This window comes from Corvus kubaryi, unplaced genomic scaffold (assembly GCF_017639235.1).
Source record: "Corvus kubaryi isolate FWS band 111438036 unplaced genomic scaffold, C.kubaryi_AGA036_p1.0 37187, whole genome shotgun sequence".
NCBI lineage: Eukaryota > Metazoa > Chordata > Aves > Passeriformes > Corvidae > Corvus > Corvus kubaryi.
The window spans coordinates 1,337,360-1,356,057 of NW_024581053.1; the positions used below are offsets into that span (position 1 = coordinate 1,337,360).

General features: G+C 59.1%; 1 protein-coding gene across 3 annotated transcripts; it reads right to left on the minus strand.

The window, feature by feature from the left end:
* Positions 1-798: 798 nt before the first annotated feature.
* ARHGAP44 (Rho GTPase activating protein 44) lies at positions 799-14,019 on the minus strand. Of its 3 annotated transcripts, none has more exons than XM_042022122.1 (18): positions 13,868-14,019; positions 10,400-10,439; positions 9,756-9,860; positions 9,582-9,658; positions 8,540-8,651; positions 7,756-7,832; positions 6,956-7,073; positions 6,275-6,343; positions 6,122-6,203; positions 5,062-5,189; positions 4,811-4,922; positions 3,900-3,981; positions 3,488-3,568; positions 3,291-3,404; positions 2,940-3,031; positions 2,503-2,683; positions 1,915-1,932; positions 799-1,633 (listed from the first exon to the last, which is right to left on the minus strand). In XM_042022122.1, the coding sequence occupies exons 1-18, from the start codon at positions 14,002-14,004 to the stop codon at positions 1,408-1,410; spliced, it is 1,851 nt and encodes a 616-aa protein (XP_041878056.1). In that variant the 5' UTR covers positions 14,005-14,019; the 3' UTR covers positions 799-1,407. The 3 variants fall into 3 exon arrangements, with proteins under 3 accessions (XP_041878056.1, XP_041878054.1, XP_041878055.1); XM_042022120.1 differs by lacking the exon at positions 13,868-14,019 and adding an exon at positions 11,783-12,527; XM_042022121.1 differs by lacking the exons at positions 1,915-1,932; positions 13,868-14,019 and adding an exon at positions 11,783-12,528.
* Positions 14,020-18,698: the final 4,679 nt, after the last annotated feature.

The window sequence follows — 18,698 nt, forward strand, 5'->3', positions numbered from 1 at the left end:
AAAGGAAAGGAAAGGACAAAGGAAAGTAGAAAAGAAAACCCGAAAGGGAAAGTAAAAGTATCAAGCATAAAAAGGCAAAGAATAATAAATAAAAGTAAAATTAAAAATGAAATAAAATGAAAATAAATGAAAAATAGAAATAAAGTAACAGAACGCAGAAATTAAACATTCAAAGAATTAGAAATAAAATTAAAACCAGAAAATGCAAGAGAATTAATTAATAAAGGCAAATGAAAAATTAACAAAGAAAACTCAAAAAATCATGAAAAATATAATTAAAAAATAAAACAAAAATAAAGCCAAAAATAAAATAAAAGGAAAATGTAAAACATGAGTCATAACAATAAAAAAGAAAATTGGAAATAAACAGCAGAAGAAGAAGAAGAGGGAGAGCCGTGAGCTCCTTCCCGCACCCAGCACTCAGCACCCGGTGCCCCCTCCCGCCGCCCCCCCCGGGATTCCTCCGCCCCCGCCGCTCGTGGCCACCCTCCCCCGGGCCCCAGGGTCCCCCCGGCCGGCGGTGACGCCCCCAGCCCGCCCCGGTCCCGCGGTTACCTCGGGGGGCCGAGTCCTGCGGCGAGGGCGGGCGGGCGGCCGCCCCGGGGCAGGGGGGGCGCGGGGGGAACCGCGGCGGGGAGGCAGGGCCAGGGGGACAGGCGGGGACAGTGCCACGGGGCCAGCGGGGGCCAGCGCGGGGAGCGGGGGCGGGCGGGCAGCGGGGCGGGCCACAGGGGCCGCGCCCAGGGCGGGGAGCGGGGGCTCGGGGGGTCCCCGGGGCGGGGGGCGCTGGGGCCGCCGCTGCGCCGGGCGGCTGCCGGGTCAGCCCTGCTGCAAAGGTACAGAAGCACCGTAAAAACCGGCAGAAGTCACACAAAAGGGAGGGGAAATTCGTAAAAGAGCAGAAGCGCTGGCGGGGAGCGGGGAGCGGCGGGGGAGCCCCCGTGGTGCCGAACCCTCCCGGGGCTGCCCCCTGCCTAGTGTGAGCACCCGGCCCGGCTCTGCTTCCCTTTTGGGGCAGAAAAGTGGGATTTCTCCCACATGAGCTGTGCAATTAAAGCCGGACTCAGACCCTGGGCAGACGAAGGTCTCAGGGGCCGCTGGGCTCCCCGAGGGTTTTCCCTGCACCTTCCTGGCACCTCCAGCCCAAATTCCGCTACAGCCCAGGAACACCCGGGCAAGGGGCCCTCAGGAAAATCCCTGAAGGCAGCACGGTTCTCATGGGAATGGCAGGATGGGGCTGTGGTAGTGGCTGCAGGGATGCAGAGCATCCTCTCCTCCCTCTGCCCTAAAGATGCTGCTCCTCTCCCGAGGATGCTGAGCGTCCTCTCCCGCACCGAGAGGTTGTGTCGCTGCTGGCCTCACTCGCGGGGACGATGCCCGGCTCGGGGACACGGGGTGCCGGTGGCCTTACCTTATCCGCTCGGCTGCCGGGGGGAAGCCGAAGCTGGTGGGAGGCGGGGAGGGCGTTGCCGAAATCTCCGGCGACTGCTCGGGAATGGGCGAGTGGGGCGTGGGGGGGAGCTCGGCGGGCGGGGCCGGGGGCTGCGCGGCCGGGGGGGCCGAGGTCGCCTTGCGCCCCGCTGAGGTGCCTCGGCGAGCCACCCACGAGGTGTCCATCACCCTGACGCCCATGCTGGGGACACAGAGACGGGGGTCAGCACCCACCCGGTGGGAGGGCACCTCCAGCACCCCCTCACCACTCCTTTGGGGTCCCTAAAAACGCCTCTTCCACCGGGAAACTGCTGGGAGTGAAACTACAGGGCAATAGGGCAGGGGTGGCAGCGTGGGACGGGTTTGTGTCACCCATCGGCCACCTCTCCCTTCCCCCAAGAATCAGCAGGCACCAGCACCCTCCCAGCACCCTCCCTGCACCCTCCCTGCAGATTCCCAGCACCACTGCAGAGGATACGGTACCTTTGGATTTTCCTAAGGCTGCATGGGCAGAAACAAATGGTTATTAGTGTGAAAACCCCCTAAACTGGACAGTGCACAGGGTGAGAGGTCACTGCTGGGGAAAGGAGCTGCGAGGCTGAGGGGCTTCGAGAGTGGGGGCAGGGGGGCTCAGGAGGGACCGGGCTATGCCGGTGGTGGGACAGCTTGGGATATCTTCTGGAAATGGGGGCATTTTTGGGATGGGGAGAATTCTGGGTGTTTTCTGGAGCCAACTCGACCATTTGAGGTCCCTGTGACATGTCATGGACAGGGGACATGCATGGGGTGGGAATGGGAAGCTTTCCCCTGGAGCAAATCCTGCAGACCTTGAGGACACCAGGACACCTGTATCTGGTGTGGCACAGCCTTGGTGTCACCCCATGGGCCACCCCACTCCCATCTGCAGTGGGCAGGTGTGAGTTCACCTGAACACCCCCAAGAGCCTGGCATGGAAAGCAGGGGGTCCCTGCACCCTGGGACCACCCAACCTCCACCAGCTCAGTGCCACCCACCCCAAGGTGGTGGCAAAGCCACCCCTTCCCTGTGCCCAAACCCTGGCAGTGACCCTACCCATCCTTCTTGTAGAACTCCAGCATCATGTTGTCGGTGGCCACACTGAGGGGCCGCCGGGCCTGGTCGTGCTGCCGGCGCTCGCCGTGGTCCATGTCCGGCGAGGGCATGGAGCTGTAGTTGGCGTTGTGGTTCACGTGCAGGGGGCTGCCGTAGTTCCCCGTCACGTTGAACTCGATGTCTGGGGGAGGGATGAAGGATGGTGGTGGGAGGAGTGTCCTCAGGGAGGGGAAGGATTGGGGTGCTGGCACTGCAGGGGCGCTCGGGGGGGCTGGAGCAGCGGGGTTGGGCTCAGTGCTGTGCTGAGCCTGGCCAGAGCCCTGCCTGAGCTCCAGCGAGCCAAGGCAGCTGGCAAAAACAAACCTGGGAGCTCTGAGCCCCCTCCCAGGAGGTGCCAGGAAGCCCAGCTGTCCCTACGACCATGGGACACACCCTACCTCCCGGGAAGAACCAGTCCGCGTGCTGGATGAGCGGCTCGATGATGCCCACGATCTGCAGCGACAGCGTCGTCATCATCTCCGTCATGTTCCTGCACGGGGGCGGCAGCTCAGCAACCCCTGCAGGCCAGCGGGGCTCCCAGCAGGATTCCCAGCAGGGCTCCCAGCAGGATTCCCAGCGGGGCTCCCAGCAGGATTCCCAGCAGGGCTCCCAGCAGGGCTCCCAGCAGGATTCCCAGCAGGATTCCCAGCAGGATTCCCAGCGGGGCTCCCAGCAGGATTCCCAGCAGGATTCCCAGCGGGGCTCCCAGCAGGATTCCCAGCAGGATCCCCGCCTCCCCCAGCGCTCACCCCTCGGCCTGCGGCCACAGCAGGTTGGGCCCCAGCACGATGGCCACGTTGCTCGGGGTCATTTTGTTCATATCCTGGTACTCGGTCAGCTTGGCCAGGAATTTAATCACGTACCTGGACAGCCGATCCCAAACGGGTCAGTGCACGGGTCACACCCTGTGTGTCCCCTCCCCGTGTCCTGCTGGCCCCGGGCTCACCTGATGTTGTTGTAGTTGGCTTTGGGCAGCTTCTCGCAGGCATTCCAGAGAGCCTGCAGCCGTTTCTCCTGCTCTGGGATGCTGCAGGGAGGGGGGAGAGGGCGTTATCCCCCATTCCCACCCTGCCCTGGGGCTGTGGACCCCACCAGCCCTGCCCTCGGGGACCCTGCAAGACCCTCAGGCTGCCACCAACATTATATAAGTAAATTAATCCCCAAAACCCAGTCAAAAGGAGAAGGAATCCCTTCAGCAGACATTGGATGTTGAACTTCTCACCACCTCCTGGCTCTCAGAGCCCAGAGGAAACACCCCAAACTCTGTGAGCTGTGTCACAAACAACCCAAACCATGCACGGGGACCCAGGCTGTCCCCGCCCATGCCAAGGAGGAACGGGGGGATGTCCCAGACTCACTTGGAGGCCTGGATCCACTCCTCGTACAGCTCGAACGTCATGAGGGGCTCGGGCAGCTCTCGCAGGTAGGACTTGAGGGCTCCTGTGGCACACAGGGGACACAGGGATTGGCACTGCGGGTGGCACCGGCTGTCGGGCACCAAAGCGGTTTTGCTCCTCGGCACTGGACTCCCATCCCCCCCAACCTCCCCCCCACCGCACCCCGGAGCACCCGCTGGTCTCCCTGACTCGGAGCAGCCTGTGGCACCCCCAGCCCCCAGCACCCACCTTGCCACCCCCCAGTCCCTCTTGGCACCTTCCCAGTTCCCTCCTGCAGGTGTTTTCCCAGGTCTCCATCACTTGTTTTTGCCTGGGACATTCCCAGCTGCCTGTGCTGGGAACAGGTTCCCGTTGGGAAGCCAGGGTTCAATCCTGTGCCTGCCGGAGCCCCCATTCCCAGAGGGGAGCAGGGATGCCATGGAACCCCAGCCAATGCTCCAGAGCAGCCCCATGGGCTCGGATCTGTGCTTGGGGAGGCAATTCCCCCAGAAGAGGTGACAGAAGATGGGAAGTCTGATGTTAACGTGAGTCTTCCCAACCACTCCCTGCTCCTGCAGAGATCACCTAATCAGTGTCACCCTCGTTAGGGCCACCCTCATTAGTGTGACTGGATGATGGTTGTATCCCTATTTTCTTCATCTCCAGCCTGTCCAAGTCCCTCTGGATGGCAGCACCTCTTGGGGCAGCCACTGTCCCCAGGTTGTGCCACCTGCCCCATCTGCCAGGCCATTAATGAATGATGGCATTGAACAGAATCAGACCCAGCATCAACCCCTGGACTGCAGCACTGGTTCCTGGCCTCCAGCTGGACTTGGTGCCACTTATCCCACTCAGGGTGCCCTTGGGGGGTGCCCCGCCCCGAGGAGCCCCACCTGCGATGGCGTGGGGATCAGCTGAGTACTCCTGCACGTCCACCACGCAGCAGTCCAGGGCAGCCTTGAGCTTCTTCAGCTTGGAGGCCGAGGGAGCCACGCGGAAGAGACCCTGGGCAGAGGACACGGGGAGTGTCGGACAGGACTTGGGGCTGGGGATGTCCCTGGACCCCTCCAGTTCCTTGCCCTGGCCCTGGGGACCCCCATGGCCCCTTCCATCATGCCCAGCGAGGGTGGGACCCGGTACCCACCTCCTCCTGCATCCCACATTCCAGCAGCATGGTCACGCAGGCCTCCACAGGGAAGGCGATCTCCCGCCCGCTGACGGCCAGGTGCTCCTCCAGGGGCTTCCCGAAGGAGGGCTTCTCCATCCACGCCTCTGTGACGGGCAGAGGGGGCAGAGGAGAGGGAGGATGGTGCCAGATCCAGCATCCCCTCCCCAAAAGGCCCTTGGATCACAGTTTTGGCAGTAAAATACTCTGTTTGGGTGTTGTTAGAAGAACAGGGCCCTGCACCTCTGGCAGCTCGTGAAGTGCTTTTGAAAGGTGAAATCCAACAAAATGTTTTCCAGTCATCCCAGGATTTCAAAGGAGCTGGATTGCATTTTCCACAGGGGTAACAACAGGCAAACCTTTGCAATATTCTCCCCTTCTTCCATCACAGTTTAAGGCAGGAATATTTTGTGGGATAGAGAACAAAATGAAATACAAGTCCCTCCCTGCCCCACTGCAGCGACAGCAGCACCAGGAGCCCTGACCTGGGAAGGAGCTGCTTTTGGGGCCATTGCCTGGGGCTCACCCTGACCTCAGGCTCCCAGCCCAGACCCTCTGGATGCTGCACCCCCAGAGAGACCCCCAAACCCCCCCTCAGTGCTGGGATTCCAGCTGCACTCGATGGGGATTTCCACAGAATCCCAGAACGGTTTGGGTTGGAAGGGACCTTAAAGCCCATCCATTCCCACCCCTGCCATGGGCAGGGACACCTCCCACTGTCCCAGGCTGCTCCAAGCCCCAATGTCCAGCCTGGCCTTGGGCACTGCCAGGGATCCAGGGGCAGCCACAGCTGCTCTGGGCACCCTGTGCCAGGGCCTGCCCACCCTCAACACACTGGGGCAGGTTTCCCCCTCTCCGTGCAGACGGATCCTGCCCCCCCAGCCAACGGGGATGGGATCCCCTCCCAGCGCCGGGACAGGCAGGATGCAGGCAGGAAAAGCAGCAGGAGGGTGCTCAGCTGTCCCTGCGGGGTCACACAGAGCCTGTCACAGGCCCTCGGTGCCACAGGTGGGAGTGGGACAGAGCTGTGGGCACTCACCCTGCTGGGCTTTGATCTGGGGCAGGAAGTTCTGCAGGAGCGCCAGGGATTTGCGGTGGTACTCGGCCTGCACCTCGATCAGCTGCGGGGACACGGCACCGGGGTCACCGCGCCACCGAGGACAGGCACAGCCAGGGGGTGGGTGGCACTTACAGTTTGAAAATAATTTGCATAGTCGACTTCTTTGGCCACAAAATTGTACATGTCAGCCGAGAGCTGGTCCTGCAGGGGCAGAGCATCCATCACCGTCCCTCCCCTGCTGCCCCAGTGCCACCACCACGGCCCTTCCGGAGCCACCAGGAGGGACCAGCTTGGTCCCAGCAGGAGCCAGGGTGGCACAGGGTTAGGGTTAGGGTGTCAGGGAGGTTCGGGAGCCTCCCCCACTGCAGCCTGATCAGGGTCCAGGTCCCCTCAAAGTGCACAAAGAAGGGAGGTTGGAGTCCCTCTTATCCCATGGAAAGGGGGTCGAAGTCCCTCTTAGTGCTTGAAAATGATGGGAAATAAACCCAGCACAGAGAAGGTGGAGAATTGTCTTTAACAGGGCCAGGGCTGGATGTACCCAGTGCTGAGCTCTGCCAGGATGGGTTCCCAGGGAATGGGAGGCTCTCCAGCTCCAGTGGGATGTGGAGAATGGGGACAGAGGAGCTGGGGATGTCCCATTTGGCTGGGGAGCATCACCCGATGCCACCGCACTGCGTTTGGGGAGCAGCCAGAGGAGGGTTCAGCACAGGCAGGGGAAAGGGAAGATGCAGAGCAGGGTGAGAGGAGAGGATGCAGCTCTCCCCAGAGTCTGGGAGCCCCCAGTCCCCCCTCGGCCAGGAGTGGCCCTGGTACCCTGCAGATCTCCACTCTGTTGGCTGCCTCCTCCATCTCCTCCCTGAGAGCGTCGGCTTTGGCTCCCGACGGCTGCAGGTTGCTGGCCAGGCCCGAGGACTTCACCGACTGCTGCCACCTGCGGGGGACAGGGACCGCTGCGGAGCAGTGACCACATCCCAGCGGCCCTGGGTGGCCACCATGGTCCCAGGGCTGAGCAGCAGGAGATGATCCCAGTCCAGCTGGAATTCAGCACCCACTCCCACCCCCAGCCGTCCCCATCCCCGCAGCACTGCACACACTGCGCTCCAAGGAATTCTTTCCTGCAGGATAAGGAGCCTTATCCAGGTGGGAGGAGAGAGGAAGGGGATGGGAGAGCCTGGACATGATGTTGGGGACTGTGGACATCTCTCAAACTTCTCCCAGGATGTGCTGGAGTGGGGGCTTGGACAACTCAACGGTGGCATGGGACAATCCCGAGTCATCCCAGCTCCCCTCAGTGCCCCTCTGCAGGGGCAGGAGCACCTGGCTCTGCATCAGAACTCACCAGGACACGGAAAAAGTACAAATAACCCTTTCTGCCAGAAAAAAATACACTTTTGCTGCAGAGGGCAGCCAAGGAAAAGGGGTCCATGGATTCTGTGGACAGGAGCAGTAATCATGGCTCATTGCAAAACTGAACTCACGGCCCACAGAGACACAGCCAGGACCTCTTGTCCCAAGGGAACTGCAGTGCCAGGGGCCCAGGAGCTGCTCTCCCTGGACCTACCCAGGGCTTGGGAATTTTTATTCCTTAAAAAGCACCTGAAGGCATTTCCTACCTCGTCCTGGAGGAGTCCATGTCCAGCACGAGCTTCGCCAAGTGCTTCCTCTGCTTTTGGATATTTGGGATTTCCACCTGCAGCAACACATGGAGTGGGAGGAGATGAACACCCCTGGAGAGGCGTCCAGGGGTGGGTCACACCCTGGGGGTTTGGGCTGGGGCAAGCTGGGTGGGTCAGGACGCAGCTCCTTAATTTAACATCCTCAGGGAGACGGCCCAGCTGATCCCTCCTGCGCGTCCCACCCGGAATGTGCCACACCTCGACAGCTCCAGAACCCGAGAGCAGCAGCCCTGGGGGGTCAAAGCTTCCTGGGGAGCTGGATGAGGGCAGGAAAAGGGTCCTGGAGATGGCAGTGCAAAGGCCCCATGCACAGGCACCAGAGCGATTTGGGAACAGCTGGGAGCCCTGGACCAGCAGCACCCAAAGCTCCCGTTTGTGCGGGGGGGACAAAATCCGAGCCCAGCCCAGGAGGTTTTGCTGGGTGCAAAAGGAGGGGAAAAGCATCGGGAAAAATTGAAAAACAAATTCAGCAGCAGAGGGGAAAAGGAGAGGGAAAAACCCCAACAACAACGGGAAGTGTTTGGGGCTTGGAAAAATGGATCAGAAATAGGAGTGTGAACCCCCTGTGTTTGGGAAAGGAGGAGGAGCAGTGGGAGCAGAGGAAGGAGCCAGCAGGACACGGCTCCAGGGGCCAGGAACCAAACAAGCGGCCAAAGCAGGGAGACCCTTCCCTTCCCCGGCACGGTGACACCCCAGGGACCCCCAGGCACCCCCAGCTCACCTCAGCCAGCACGAAGAGCGGCTCGATGACGTCCCTCTCCACCTGCAGCTCGAAGTGGATGAGCTCCTGCGCCAGTTTGTCCTCGGCCTCCCCGCAGAGCCGCAGCATCTTCCTGCGGGGACAGGCACGGCTGGGGCTGGGGACACGGTCCTGCAGCCACTGCGGGGACAGGGGACACCCAGCAGCCCCGGGGCTCCGGGAGTGGCACAGGGCAGCCCCTCCCTGGCAGAGGGTGGAGGGAGGGTGGCACCCAGGATGCCAGGAAAGCTCATTCCTTAAGAATTGCACTTCTAATGATATAATAATAATAATTAAAATACTAGGTTATTATATTATGACATATTATTAGCTATATAATTATGTTATATATTACTATTATATTATGTATTAGTATGATGTTATATATTATTATTAGGCCAGTCTAAAACTGTGTGGACTTCAAATATCTATATAAATAAAAAAATATATAATATATAAAAATAATGTATATAAATATATATATTTATATACATATAAATATATATAATATATATTTATATATAAAAACATATATATAATATATATAAATAATAAATCACATGTAAACATTTAAATATTTGTAAAATATTTGTAAATATATGAATAATAAGTAATATAGAAATAGAGAAATATATAAAATGTACAAATATATATATATAGATAATGATAAATCATATATAAGTATATAAACAGTAATAGCTCATATATCGATATATAATACATAAAAACATCGATATGAATATATGAATATAAAAGTCTATAAATGCAGTTTACACTGGACGATCACAGGATCCCAGCCCATACAAGGAGGAGAAGAATAAACCACCGAGATCCCCCCAGCCCCTCCAACATAGCAGTGAATCCCTGTTACCTGGCATCAGAGCCAAGGAGGAGCAGCATTCCCAGCACATTGCCAGCACATTGCCAGCACATTGCCAGCACATTGCCAGCAGCACTCCTGGCACTGTCCCAGCCCCCGGCCCCCCCGGCAGTGTCCCCCCGGGGCAGCCCCAGCCGCCCTTACCCCAGCAGGGAGTCGTCCCCCAGCACGGCCGATCCCTCCATCAGACACTGCGCCAGCGTCGTCAGCGGCAGCTTCTTCTGCAAAGAGAGGGGCTGCGTTCCCACCCGGACCCATGGATCCCGCTGGATCCCCGAATCCCCTGGATCCCGGACCCCCTGGCCCCGCCGCCCTCACCGAGCGCTTGTCGGCGTCCAGGCCCTGCTGGCCCTGCAGACAGGCTGTCAGCTTCTTGTGGGTGCTGTGGGACACCTGCTTCACCAGCTCCAGCCGCTTCTCCACCTGTGGGAGCAATGGAGCCCATCACCGGAGTATCCCATCACCCACCACCCCGGGATCCCATCACCCACCACCCCGGGATCCCATCACCAGGATTCCCTGCTCTAGGGGCAAAGAGCACCAGGATGAGATATCCCTGAGGGACGCCAGCTGAGCATCACAGCCATGTGATCCCTGGATGCTCCAAGCCCCACGTGTGGCTTTTGGCTCGGGCTGTTCTGCTGGAATCCCCCAACCCAGCAGCCCTGGGCACTGTCCCCTGCTGTCACACGTCCCTTGCCCGGGGCTGGACATGGAGCTGCAGTCCGGCCAGCTGGATCAGGCTGCCATCCCTGGATCCGATTCCTGCTGACCTGGAGCCCGGGCTGGGAAAGGGCTGGGAGGCTCGTGGGAGGGAGGCAGTGTCGCTTCCCATGCTCCCAGTCCCTCCTCCTCCTCCCTCCAGCCCCTCCACTGCCCTGGGACGCTGCAGCACCAAGAGGGAGCTGCTGATGGCTGCAGCCCTCATGGGACACCCTGGGGTGGCTCTGAGGGAACCTCACCTGCAGCAGGTCTTCGCTCAACACCTCGGTCTTCTCGGCTCTGCAAGACAGAAGAGGAGAGAACCCATCGGGGAAGGGTCTGGGCCGTGCAGCAGCGCCCTGTGCACACCACGGACCCCAGGATGTGCTTTTCCATCAGGATGCAGGGGGGATTTAAGGATCTCTGCTCCCACCAGCCTTTGCCTCGTCTCCTAAAGAAGGAAAGGATGGAGCATCTCCATGGCTCACTGCCAGGTTCCACACCAATCCAGGGCCTGCATCTGATCTCCCCCTTATTTTTCCATGATCCCCAGGAAAATAGGGATGCGAAATTCCCAGAAGGAAGCGGGCAGTGCTGCGGAGAGGGGCGCTGTGTCTGCACAGGAGCGCGGCTCGCTGGGCTCCCTCCGGATCCCAAGGACAGCGCGTCCGCATGGCTGGGCCTCCTCACACGGAGGCAGCCAAGGGATGTGAGGCGGCAGCTGCTGCCCGGGGCCTCGCCAGAGCCCTTCCTGCTGCTCACTGGAGACGGATTTAGCGCTCCAGAGCCCGTGGCAGCCGCTGCCTTCCCGAGGGAGGAGCACCGGGATGCAGGAGGAGACACAAACCCGCTGTCCTCGGCCCGTGGACCCGCAGCATCGAGCTCAGGGCCCTGCACCACAGCTGCTCAGGCTCATTTAAACCATCACATCCGGATCATTTATTCCTTTTCCCAGGGTTTTCAACGACTTCAGTGCATCCTTTCACTTGGAAAAACGAGCTCTGTCAATGTGAGCTGGGGCAGAGCTGTGATTCAGCCAATCAGTCCCTAAAGGTTCGTCAAGGGACAGCGAGAGATTGGTGCTGTCATCCTGAAAAAAACACCTTTATTTCCTGAGTCTGGTCCCTTCCTGCCATCCAAGCTGGATTCTCAGCTTGGAGAGAGGGAGGGAAGTGTTGGAATAGTGGAAATAAGGAGCAAACACAGAGCAAGGTTCAGACAGTGAGCGTGGCACGGGAGCGGCTCACCCACAAACACATCCCATCCAAAGCCTTGCAGAAAGTGCAAATCACAGAATCGTGGAAAGGTTTGGGCTGGAAGGGACCTTAGAGCTCATCATTCCAGCCCCCTGCCATGGCAGGGACACCTTCCACTACCCCAGGCTGCTCCAAATCCTGTCCAACCTGGCCTTGGACACTTCCAGGGATGGGTCAGCCATGTCCCTGTGGGAAAACTGTGCCAGGGCATCCCCAAATGAACTGCATTAAATCTGCTTTGGGCATGAAAGATGTCCCAGCACCTGATTTAAGGTGATTTAAAAATAAATTTTAAAAAAATAAATTAAACAAATCCTGTTTATTTTAATTTTTAAGGTAAGTTATTGAAATGAACAGATTAGAACATCTCTAAGGAGCACTGCCCACCTGGGAGCAAGGGCTGAGCAGCTCCTCCTCCTGCTCTGGGAATCACCTTCACTCTCATTTACACAGGATTGGAAGTGACACAGAATTAGCACAAACAGGGAAAAAAGCAGCAAATATCCACGGGCACAGCCACAACGTCCGTCCTCAGCTCGGGATATTTTTAGCATCCCGAAGGAGTGGGAGGTGGCAGGGAGTGAGGCACCGCTGGCACATCCCTGCTGCTCACTCCCCAGGAGTCACTTCCTCACTTGAACAGCAAAAGGGATTTTTTTCCTGTGTTTTCTGCTCTCCCAGCCGGGTGGTGGGTGGGATTTGCACATCCCAGGTCCCGTGGGCAGGTGTCTCTCCCAGCAGCCACATCCCAAGCCGTGCTATGCTCTGAGGAGTGTTTGAGGAGCAGAAAACAACGTTTCAAAGAGAATAACAGAAATGTGGCCCTGATCTGTGTTTAAGCACATCCTCAGCATTTAAAACCCAATGCTTTCACCAGAGAGCATTCCCCTGTGCCAGCCCTGCACATCCTGGGATTTTTTGGGTGCTGAGCCCTTGTTGGCACTCAAAGGTGTTCAAAGAGATGCTTTGAGGTGCTCAAAGAGACCCTAGCGGCACCTCCCCGGTACCCAGGAATTTCCCCGGGGCATCCAGTGGGGATGAAAGATTATCCCACTGCCTTTTCTGGAGCAGCAGGATGGCAGCATCTCGCCAGGGATTTTGGCAAAGCATTTCCAGCGGGCTCAGCCCTGAACATCTCCATCACCCCCTCCCCAAACCTCCCTGCTTTGGGCTCTCCTCTCCCTCCCATGGTGTACTCCAACCAATCCCACGTAGGGACGGGTGATGGTTCCTGTGCCTCCCAAGAGAGGGGTACCCAATTTCCCTGGCTGGTCTCCAATCCCCCAAAACTTCATTCCATGAGTTACACACATCCCGTGGGAGCGTCCCTTGGAGCGGCAGCCAGCACTCCCAGCTCCCAATGCTTTCTTTCCTGTTTCCTTCTGGTAAATAAAATCCTGCTCCTCCCCCTCCCCTCCAGATTTCCACCCCGAGCTGTTTTTCCCAGCACAAACCCGGGCCCTGCTCAGGCAGCAGCCGGACTCCATCCCTGCAGGCAGCTGGGGAAAGGGACAATGACCATGGAGAGCCAAAGCCAACAAGTGGGGATGCAGTCACAGCATGCTCGGGCATTTGCTGTGCACGAGTTAATTGCTGCCAGCAGAAATCAACACCAATCAAGCAAATTATGTCGATTCCCAAATAAATACATGAGTGTCCACAGCCTTGACCTGGGGAGGTGCAGCAGAGCCAGTGCTTCCCTGGAGCATCTCCTCGTGCCAGCCACCTGTGCCTGGCTGGACCATCCATCACTGTCCCCTGCCACCGTCCCCCTCTGGTGCTCTGGTCACCCATGACAGGGAGCTGCCGGCCTTGCATCTGACCCCGAGCCAGCAAAACTCCGAGCATGGCAAGGATTTCATGGTAATTTATCTCTGAACGGGAAAAGCATCACACTGGTGTGGGGACGGCAGGAGCAGGGATGCATCTCCAGAGGCAGAGCATGTCCATGGTGCTGCAAAAAGCCCCTCACCTGCATCTCCTGCCCAAACTCCCCTTTGACCCCAGCCCCAGCCAGCCCTCACTGCAGCCTGTCCATAGATATTTAATCACTATTTAATGACCAATGCTGATTCCCTAATTTCTCCTTGCTCCAGCCTAAAAATAGCTGCACTACTGGAGAGGGAGGCACAAACACCCAGCCAAGGCCGTCCCGTGCCGGCAGCGCTGATTCCCAGGGGAGGGTCTGTCCCACATCCCACATCCCACATGGACACAGGGACAGTGCCCGGCTCCATCCCCGCCCTGCCACATCTGCCTCCGGTGCCTGCGGGAAAATCCCAGGTGCTCGAGCCCCCAAAGCCCAGAAGGGAGGCTGGGGAGTGAGGTTCATCCCCAGTCCTGGCTAAAGCACCGGGCACCCTCTGCGTTTGCCAGAGGGAGGAGGAAGCCCCTGAGTGCCATCCACACCCCTGGAAGCGCCGGGCTCCGTGATCCAGGCCAGATTCTGATCCACGACCGCGCTGTCCCCACCTGCCGCCACCTGAGCTCTCCTGGCCACCGCCTCCCCGGGGACACAGATCCCGACGGCTCCAACCCGGCACCCGCCGAGCTCCAGCGGAGCCGCGGATTTTTCCCGGCGCCTTTTTAGCAGGCAAGAAGCAAAACATCAAATATTGATATCCTCAAATCGCTGCTCAGCTCCCCCGGGAAACGGCTCCGACTGCGACATCCAGCGCGACGCGGGGACACGGCCCCGCCGGCGCCTCCTCCGGCGCGTCCTGCCCGCGGTGGCACGGTGCGACAGCCCCGGTCCCGCACCTGCGGTGAGGGGAGCTGCGCCCACCCCGCGGGCCCAGGGCCGGCGCTCAGCCCTCGGCAGCCGAGCCAGGCTGGAACAGCGGGAGGAACAGGCAGGGAGGGCTGGAGCAGCTTCCCTCCATCCTGCCCACAGCTGGGAAAAGCGAATGAAGCAAAGCAAAATGGGGGACAGAGGCTGAAAGGCAGAGAAGCCTCTTGTCCTCATCTCCTGCCCCCTTCCCGGCGGCGAGCTCGGTGCTGGCATCCCTTTGGCTCGGGATGCTCGGGGCCCTTTGCTCCTGGCGCTTCCCTCCCCGGGGTCGCATCCCGACCACGCTTCCATCCCGATTTAGAAATCGTGGAGAAGCCCCTGCAGAGCCCTGAGGCTGCTGGAGCAGAGACAAAACCCTCAGCCTGCTCCATGAATGTTCCAGGTTGTCAGCGCTGCCTCCTTGCGAGGAGGATAAAAATATCCCTGGGGCTGCCGGGATCTGCCGATCCAGAGCCGAAATCCCAGGGGGTTCTGCTGACAGCGAGTCCCTGGCACCCCGAAGTGCAGATGGGGAACCCAGCTATTTACGGGATGTTGTTCCCGCCTGCAAATCCCGTTGGAAAAATCCCGGGTGATGCTTTTATTTCCCTCTGTCCCTATTCAGTGCAAGCAGAAGAAAATGTCCTTATTCCTCGCCGGATGCTCCTGCTGCACCAGGAATAACCCCGGTGTTTAAAGGCTTTGTGTGGATGTCCTGGTGCTTGGAAAAGCATCTCCCTGAGAGCCACCGAGGTGACATCCAGCCCCAAGTGCCACCACTGCCCCCGGGATGGGGGACACAGCATGGGATGCTCAGAAAGGTCGAGGGGGAAAAATCCAACCCCTCCGAGCTTCCGCCACCATTCCCCGTGTCCTCCATTCCCTCTGTGCCCTTTGGGAACCCAGCCGTGTCACTCTGCCAGCGGCTGCAAGTGCCCGGTGTAATCCCCATGGGAAAAAATCCCTATGGAGCCGATTCTGGGCAACTCCCAGGGCTGTTCGAGCCGCTGGAGCGGCTGAGGTGACACCCTGGTGGCATTGTCCCACTGCCTGGAGCCAGGGCGGGACCTCCCGATGGGACGGACAAACACAAACAAAGATAAAAGTGCTTTGCAGGAAAGCTCCTCAGAATGTTCTACAGCCACTCATTGGTTTCCCTTCCCCTTTTCCACCCCACGGAGATGAATATTCCTCACGGACTGGCACAGGAATTCTTCCCAGGGTTGAGGACCAGGTGCGGACTGGGCTGGGCTGAGCATCCCCAGTTCCTTCTGTCAAGTGAAATGACCAAAAAACCCCCAAAAGCCAAAGTAAATAAAATAAATAAATTCAAAATAAAAAATTAAATACAAAACTAAATTAAACTAAAATAAAACAAAATAAACCCCATGCTCAGGGCCCAGCTGAGGTTTTGACTGGTTCCTCTCACTCCCAGACTGGGCACCCGAGCTCCTGTGGGAGCTGCTGCTCTCCCCAGTGGGAACAGGAGCTCTGGGCTGGCTCCCAGCATCCAAGTGGAGCCAGGAAGGAACGTGGGGGCACCCGGGACACGGAGCTCCAGACCGGATTTGGAAAGGACACAGTCACTTCCTCACATGACCTGACCCTAACCCTGATCTTGATCCTACCCTGACCCAGTAATTCCCCAGTTCTGATCCTTATCCTGCACTGATCCTGGCCTTAACCTTGACCTTAACCCTAATCCTGACCCTAAGCCTCACTTTAACCCTAACTACAACCCTGACCCTGACCTTAGCCCTGGCCCTAACACTGACCTTGACCCTGGCCCTAATCCTGACCCAAGCCCTGAGTCTCCTCCTCACCCTCGGTCCCTCGTGGCTGCTCCCTCTGGCTCCTGCCGACCCATGGAGACGGGTTTCTCTTCAGTCCCCTCTCTCCTTCCTTTTTTTAATGGAAACCACACCACCTAAAGCAGGAAAAGCCACCAGGGGCTGGGACACCTCTCTGCACACCCTGTAGGGTGGCTGGGCAGATGTCCCTGCTGTCCCTGCTGTCCCTGCTGTCCCTGCTGTCCCCGTTTTCCTGGAATGCAGCAATGCCCCCGAGAGACAACCCCCACGTGAGCACAGCGCTCAGCCCAGGACAGGATCCATCCCGGTGGTCCCCATTCCCAGACTTGGGGGCGCTGGCACTGCAAGGGGACCCCACTGGGGTTTGGTGACAAGGAGGAGGGGACAGCCCTCAGAGCCCCAAAGGCTGTGGGGCTTGTCCCCCAGAGAGCCTCTTCCAGGGAGACAAAACACCAGGGTTGTACTCTTATTCCTTATTTCCATTAATTATTCCTCAGTTCCATTAATCTTCCCTCATTTCCATGCATTATTCCACATTTCCACATATTATTTCCTACTTCCTTTTATTTTTCCCTATTTTCATCTATTATTCCTTATTTCCATCTATGATTCCCTGTTTTCATCTATTATTCCCTGTTTTCATCTATTATTCCCTATTTTCATCTATTATTCCTTAATCCCATCTATTATTCCTGATTCCTGGCTGTCTGGAGAGGACCGCTCAGGACTCCAGTGGGAAGAGGGATACACATCAGCCCATGGATGAGGTGGGGACCAGCGGAGCTGGCATGAGGACAGGGATGCTCCCCAAGCTCCAGCCAAGCCATGAGGATGCTCCAGGTGCCCCATCCCAGGAAAGAGGGGCCACATCCCCCCTCTGTCCCTGGGTACCTCCGGAGCCTCCCAGCTTCCCAGCACATCCCCTAAGAGGATTATTAGGGGTTTATCCGAGCCCCCGACCCCATTCCCGGGGCTGCGGGAGGGCACAACAGGGTGCTCCGGCGGGATGTGGGAGGAGGATGCTCCTGGCCCTGTCAGAGGCACCATTTTGGAGCCAGGGATGGGAGCAGTGCCCCGCTCACGTCTCCCACGCCGAGCTGGGGGACCTGGGGACACCCCCCCGTGCAGCTCCCATTCCCAGAGGGTGGGGATGTGTCCTCGGAGGGTCTGGAGAGGGAACCTGGCCTGGTGCAGATGCCACGGGAAAATGTCCCCAAAACAGCCTCTCCTTGCCGCTCCCCCACAGGAGGCACTGCCGGGCTCCCAGCGCTCCCGCACCGCATTCCCACAGCACGATCTGCGTGCCACATTCCCTGTGCCACAATCCCACAGCACGATCCCACAGCACGCTCCTGGCACCACAGTCCCTGTGCCACGACCCCACAGCACGCTCCAGCACCGTGCTCCCGCACATTCCCTGTGCCACGTTCCTGTGCCATGATCCCACACCACGCTCTGGCACCACACTCAGACCACGCTCCCACACCGCATTCCCACGCTGTGCTCCCGCACAGCGTTCCCACACCACTCCTGTGAGGGATTCCCACACCAGACTCCTGGAGCTCCCAAGCCACGTTCCCCCCACTCTCCCGTCCCTGCCCGGCATTCCCACAGCCCCACACCGCAGCCGCTGCCACCCCAGCCCGTGCCCGCTGCGGGCCGTGGGGCGGCAGCTCCAGCCCGGCCAGGGAGCCCGGGCCAGCCGGACGTGCCCCCGGTGCCATGGGGGACACGGGGGCACACGGGGGGTGCCAGCAGAAGCCCTGGGGATGCCGAGGGGATGCGGAGCCGCCGCTCCAGCTGTGCCAGTGCCCCAGTGCCGCGATGGGAAGGGAAAATAAATAAATCCTCTTCCCGCCCCCCCCGATGCAAAATCTCCAGGAATTACACAACAGCCACCATCAAACCCAGGCCTGGCCGTGCACCGGTGCACACGGCATTCCCGTGGGCATTCCCGTGGGCATTTCCGTGGGCACGGCTCTTGCTCCAGAGCCCCAGAGTGCCCCTGGCTCCATGGCCAGCCAGGGGTGCCGGGGGGGCAGGGCAGTGGGGCACCCCACAGCATCGGGGCTGGGGGGCCAGGGGAGTGTCCCCGCAGCCCTGGGACAGAGGGGATGGGCAGGGGGACAGGCAAGGGGAGGGCAGGGGCAGGCAGGGAGTAGTGGGTAAAGGGGGCAGGGAGTGGGGCAGCAGACAGACAGGGGTTAACAGGCAGGGGAGCGGGCAGGGAGGAGGGAGTGGGGCAGAGAGAGGGTCAGGGAGAGGGGTAGGGAGTAGAGCACGGTGAGGACAGAGGGTGTCAGGGTGCGGCAGGGAGCAGGGCAAGGTGCACACAGGGAGCAGGAAGAGCATCTCCCTGAGAGCCTGGGGTAGGCAGGGAGCAGGCAGGGAGCAGGCAGGGAGTGGGATTAGGGCCAGTGGGGCAAGCAGGGCTCAGGCAAGGAAGCAGGCACGGAGCAGGAGCAGTGGGGCAGGCAGGGAGTGGCCTTGAGGAGCGGCAGTGGGGCAGGCAGGAGCAAGGGCGGAGGGGCAGGCAGGGAGTGGACAGGGAGCAGGCAGGATGCAGGCAGGTGGTGGGATGAGGGCAGCGAGGCTGCCAGAGTGCAGGCAGGGAGTCGGGGCAGTGGGGCAGGCAGGGAAGGGGCAGAACCAGGGCAGTGGGGCAGGCAGGACACATGGGATTGGGGCGATGGGGCAGGCAGGGGACGGGCAGGGAGCTGGG